General features: G+C 30.9%; 1 protein-coding gene across 1 annotated transcript in view; it reads left to right on the top strand.

Annotated features, from left to right (window-relative positions):
- The window catches only part of Smp_123380 (hypothetical protein), a gene marked incomplete at both ends in the record, with an annotated part of 11,934 nt that extends 6,278 nt beyond the window's left edge, over positions 1-5,656 (top strand). The window contains 5 exon segments of the mRNA XM_018791533.1: positions 2,100-3,502; positions 3,842-3,863; positions 3,868-4,081; positions 4,136-4,338; positions 5,615-5,656. Coding sequence (XP_018645306.1) covers positions 2,100-3,502; positions 3,842-3,863; positions 3,868-4,081; positions 4,136-4,338; positions 5,615-5,656 — 1,884 coding nt within the window.
- Between the last annotated feature and the right edge of the window lie 866 nt (positions 5,657-6,522).

The following is a 6,522-nucleotide window of genomic DNA, read 5'->3' as shown; positions in this document are numbered from 1 at the left end:
GCCTAGCCTAGCCAGTTAAGTCCAGAACACCAATAACAGCCTCTGCAATATGAATCATTATTCACAAACATACTGAGTTTATACACCAACCAAACAGACCACATCATACCATAAAATAAAAAATAACATTTGTATAAGATCTGGCCATATGTGGCTATGAATAGAAGGAACAGTAATTAATAGACTGGAGATAACTCAAGAATGGTAAATCGTATAGTAATAGTTCATAGGTCAAAATAAAGCTTATAATAAGAGGAACACGAATATGAATAGTTTAGTTACTTAACAATTATAGAATAGGAAATATGCATATCACATTGGTCCATAAATAGTACTCAAGTTACTATTCATAATTCTCCACGGGATATAACATTTTTGGTGTATACTTTTAGCACATAAAGTAGAGAAACTCCAAGTGCAGATAATGATCAAATTATACTTGGATTTTTTTAAAAAGAAAAATATAATTTACTTAGCGATTTGACAAGGAATTCTTACAGTCCAACCAGTGAGATTCTACGTTTCTTAATTTTGGTATGTCTTAAAAGTCTCAAATGGTAACCTCCATGAGGTTTTGCATATACAACATAATTAAGACTAGAGAGAGAGAAATGAACTAAAGACTTCTGGGAAGTATTTGTCATCATTCTTATGTAAAACAATGAAACAGAGAATAGCTGTAGTGAGTTGCCTTCAGTAGTGGGATTTTAGCTTCTTGTGAAGTTCACAAATGATTTACCAGGAAAAAGGCCTTAAAAGCAAAGCCGGTAGCATCACCCTATGATTTTCTTCTGTTTAATTAATAAACTATGTATATGATATCTAGCCTTACTATCAATAGTTTTAACATTGTGCTAGAAGTCTTTTGAATCAAAACAACAAACTGGATACAGTTTATGTCCATTTTTATTCTACAGCAAAAATGAAATTTTTGAGGCTTTTAGTTATGATCAAATGCATCATTATAATAATCAAAATCCCTGCTAGACAGTATGTAATTGTCAAGTGGATAGAAAATGCTTTTGAATGAGATTTTCTTTGATTAATAAATAAACCAAATCTTACTAATAACGAAATAGATCCTCCTTAATGTAAGAATTTTGCTCCTTGGATGAAATCAGAAATTATTAAGTTTCAAGACAAACAGTGAACAAGCGGTCACGGTATCAGTAATGTCTTAGTTAAGTTCAACTACCTTACAGATTTCATTTTAAAAAGTTGACTTAAAATATGAGAAAGGGTCTTAATATCCTCTGGGGTTTTTCTTAAAGTTTTCAATTTATCACCTTATACTAAATAATTCAACATACACAAAGGACAAAGCAATATTCTCAAATACAACACGGAGAACACCAACCCAATCGCACTTGATGGTGAAACCCTGGAAGAGGTGGAAACATTCACGTACCTGGGAAGCATCGTTGATAAACAAGGAGGATCGGATGCAGATGTAAAGGCGAGGATTGGCAAAGCAAGGGCAGCATTTCTACAGTTGAAGAACATATGGAACTCAAAATAACTGTCGACTAACTTCAAAGTGAGAATCTTCAATACGAACGTCAACACAGTTCCACTGTACGGAGATGAAACGTGGAGAACTACTACATCCATAGTCAAGAAGGTACAAGTACTCAACATTCACTGGTCGGATACTATCAGCAACAGCGCTTTATGGGAGAGGACAAACCAGCTTCCAGCTGAAGAGGAAATTAGGGAAAGACGTTGGAAGTGGATCGGACATACACTAAGGAAATCACTGAACTGCATCACGAGGCAATCCCTAACTTGGAATCCGGAAGGTAAGCGGAAAAGAGGAAGGCCAAAGAACACATTACGCTGGGAAATAGAAGCAGATATGAAAAGGATGAATAACAACTGGAACGAACTGGAAAGGATTGCCGAGGACAGGGTTGGATGACGAATGCTGGTGAGCGGCCCATGCTCATCCACAAGGGGTAACAGGCGTACGTAAGTAAGTAAGTATACTAAACAATACCCTTAAATTATTTAACCGAACAGAAATAAGTAGTCGGTTAAAATATGATCTAATAATCAATAGAATGTTTCAATTATTTTTTTCAACCTCCCCCCTCCCTTAGATATCAAACAAAGAAATTCGTACTATTAAGCCAAACTTTGAACTAAACTTGTACAAGAATATAAAAAATATACAAATTAAATCACTATCAGAAGTATCACTAGAAAAGAAAAACAATATTCCATTCTTATGGGATTCAGAGACAATGAATATACTTGATCAAGTACGTCATCAAGTAAGTGTCAAGAAATTATGGATATCACCAGATGAAAAATATTTAGCTGCATTATATAATGTCAATGATTATCGTCTAATAATAGGTATATGGCAAATAAATTCAAGATTACTAATTGCTGGTCTACAAGGATATCATAATAGTCAAATACGATTTGGTAATGATAGTACTAGTTCATTTTTAATACATTTCATTAAATCATCTATTCATAAAACATGGGTTGAATTGATTGAATTCAATGCTGTTCAATCAACACAAATGACATCCAATATAACCATGAGTAGACCAATAACCAATACTAATAAATCTAGTACAAATATACTTATAAAAATACATAGAATAGATGCATTTAAAACTGCTATAGATGAAGCATATTTCATTCGAGGTGGCAGTTTGATAGTTGTAACAAATGGAAGTATTATTTTAACAAGTATAAATGTACTTATATTAGGTTCAAAAAATCAAGGACCTATGGCATTAATACCAATTGGTAAAAAATTATCTACAGTTAATTATCATTCTGAATTGGATATTGTCTATTCAACTGAAATTGGCAACCAACAATTATTCTCTTATTATAATCTTTTAACTCAAAAAGTTATTTCAGTTGAATGTATGAAACCAGATATACAAGATAGTTTTATGAATAATTTTGAAACGAACTTTTTAATGACATCAATATTTGAAGATACACCATGTGAACGTCATTTAAGTTCAGATGGAAAGAGATTAGCACTAGTTTATCGTGTTAAAAGTATAATCAATGACAATAAAGATGACAATTCAAAAGAAAACAATTATACAGAATTGAACAATGAAAAAGCGGAATATAGAAAACCAAAACTTCCAAATATAAACTATTACACATCTTTAAGAGAAAAGAATAATGATACATCAAATATGGGATATGATCAAACAGTTATACGTTTATATGATTTAGATAATAAAATTGGTGGCACTGGATTACGATGTCAAATATCTATTATTGGTGAATTTATATTTCATATGTCAACAAAGTATGGTATATACACTTTGAAACCAGATCATGCTAGTAATACAAAGTTATCTAGTTTAACAGATCTACATAAAAATTACTCCACAAAAGATATTCAAAATAATACTTCAACGAATAAAATTGATGTGAAACCTCAAGCTTTATTATCACGTTATGGATCTACAAATGGACGATTTTTAGGATATTCATTTTTACAACATCCAAGTTATCAAAGGTACACAAATTATATATAATGATCGATATTTGGTATTATGTTGTGGTGAATATGGACAATGGATTCGAATGTTGGAAGCACCAGATTTTAAAAAATTAATATATGAAGTAAATTTACATAAATTATTAAAAGAACATGATGATTATTGTCGTACACCTAGTGTTCAACGTTTATTTACATGTGAAGTACAACCTACTAAAGTGATTATACAATATATATGGTTAGAACAAGAAAATTCAACATTGAATATAACAGTGTTAGATTTAAAAAATAAACAAAATAATGAATTAATTATTAGTCAAATGTCAATAGTAGATAAACTAATTGATGTTTCTTCAGATGGTGCTTATGGGATAGATGCTAATTTAAGATTAATCAACTTTCAAAATGGAAGTATATTGGCTTTATTGAACTCATCAAATTTAATACCTGGTACACAGAATGATCCTATAGTATTATGTGCTCAATTTACACCAGATAAATTATATATTGTAAGTGTTATCTACTCATTGGAATATCATAATGCATGGCTTGTTATCATACATAACAATCAAATTCATAATAATTATCCAGTTATTGGTAGAGCATTATTGACACCAATTGATGAAGTTAAACCTACTTCGTTAGAATCATCAGAATTACCATCAATTAAGATTCAATTAGGTTATAATGGACGATTAATTATTGTTAAATTAGATACATTTAAAGAATTTAAATTATTCACTATAAGAAAACAAACAAAATATCCAAGTATCATTCATTCAAATGTAAATGATCGAATCAAATATTTATTACCGATCAACATGACTACAGCTGATGAACAGAATTCTTGGTCAAATAAACAAAAAAGAGCAAAATATTTAGATGAATTATTTACACGTTTTGCTGAATCATTATCGGTTAATAATAATACAAGAGATGGAACTAATATTGATGATAATAATGATGATGATTTTATCAATGATGATGATGATCATCATCGTAATGAAATGGATAGCAATGAAGAATTAATTGATTTGAGCAAGTTTGGTTTAGATCTCAACTATAATAATAGTAGTTTGTTAGATCATATTTATAATAAGATAGATAATATATCTGTATGATGAATACTATTATATAATGAAAAGAATGTAATTGTGGATTCAGTTATATGGTCAAATACATGTACACCTTAATTTCAAATAGAATTAATTGTTTTCATTAAAAAATCAAAATTTTGTTTCTTCTTTAAGATCAGAAGGGGGTTTTGTGGATACTATAGTAATTTTAATAGCTGAGATCACGAGTCAATTGAAGCTAGAACACAATGGAAAATCTGGAAGCACTGGACAGCCGTTTTGTCCTATTGTGGGACTCCTCAGCAGTGCGCAACCACGATCCCTCCTCGTGGGATTCGAACCCGGGACCTATCAGTCTCACGTGCGAGCGCTTAATCTCTTCTTTAAGAGTTTTCTGTTTTTTAAAAGTAATTTAGTCACAATTTTTGGTCAAAAACTTATCAATTGTTAAGTAAAAAAAATACCATAAGATGTTAAACTTAATGTGCGTGTCAGTTAAATATATTGGTAATTCCAAGGCAACTAAGTCAGTAAATTATTCTTTTACTTGTTATACCTCAACATGTAAAGTCCTACAGACAATAAGACGACGCCCGATGTGTTTTATAATCCATAATTTAGAACTTGTTGTTTGTTCACACGTTTATTCTATTTTATAATTAAAATCAATAAAAAAAACCTTAGCCTGTATTTGAATAAGACTGAGTCGTAAAAATGATTTTGCACAAACATAAAAGAATCAATATATTTTGATTTCTTTTTTGTACAAGAGGTAATTGTATAATGTAAACCATAGTTTATGCTAGCAAGTGACAAAATAGAGGTATAAATACAATATTTTCAATCAATTACTCATATCTGTGAATCTAATTCTTGCCTCTCTTATAGCTGATTCATTAACCATACATATAATCATCCAAAGATGAGTTTGTCAATCATATCTTTCTGTTGTTCAAGTTACGATGCTCTTTAATCAAGTTAACTTCTAATAAACTATAAATAAAGTGATTCTGTTAACAGTAACCGTTTTAACTAAACTTTGATAACTTTATAGGTCTTTGTAACTTCAATCCACTTAATGGAAAAACTAGATTAGATTAAAACGATGAAGTTATGGCTTAAAAATTAGCTACCTCATTTTATCGAATCTATATAGAAACTAACATTCAACAATGATTACCCAGTTTAATAATTTAATTAGATAGGTCAATAAAAATGGATACTTCTTCCTTAAGTGCACACAGTACAGACTGTATATTGATCCAGAGATAGTATTGTAAAATTAAAACTCACTGCTTTTCTCAGACAGCTGGAAATTTATAACAATACAAGTAACCAGCAGTTTGGTGAGTTTCTACTAGTCATTTTTATTTTGATGATCTAGTTCCGGGTAGAATATGTACCGTTGTTGTAGTAATATTCTCAGTTGTCTATTAACTGCTACTATAACTCTGTAGTTATGAATGATTGATCAGCATAAGACATTGAATCATGTTGAATGTCACTACAAAATATTATCACATTTGTGGCAACGTCTTTTCATGAATATGTAGTCGTTCAAATAACGTTAACGGGTCTCCTATAGACAAGATGAACTGTGACCAAAAGCGGAACAGTGAACTGACTTTTCCTCCCATGAAGTACTCGTCGGTTGGATTTACCTGCATTCCTGGTTGGTGTCTGGACTAACGCCCGAACCCAGTAACTTTCAATCCAAATCCCGAAAGCGTTATCCACTTAGATTTTAAGTCCAAAGAGTCACTAACCTGTGTAATGAGTCTAAATTTAAATCCAATTAAGCATAACAACAACGGAGTAATTCAAATCCTCTCTCTGGAAGATATAAATACTGTATCCATTGAAGGAATATATAGCTTCCTGAAATCAGTAATTCAATAGATTACGTATTCACTGCTTAAACTGAGAGATAATACGTCTGAATCCCAGTGGGAACATCAATAC

Source organism: Schistosoma mansoni (assembly GCF_000237925.1).
Source record: "Schistosoma mansoni, WGS project CABG00000000 data, chromosome 2 unplaced supercontig 0171, strain Puerto Rico, whole genome shotgun sequence".
In the NCBI taxonomy this organism is placed as follows: Eukaryota; Metazoa; Platyhelminthes; class Trematoda; order Strigeidida; family Schistosomatidae; genus Schistosoma; species Schistosoma mansoni.
This window is presented reverse-complemented; position numbering and strand designations above follow the sequence as displayed.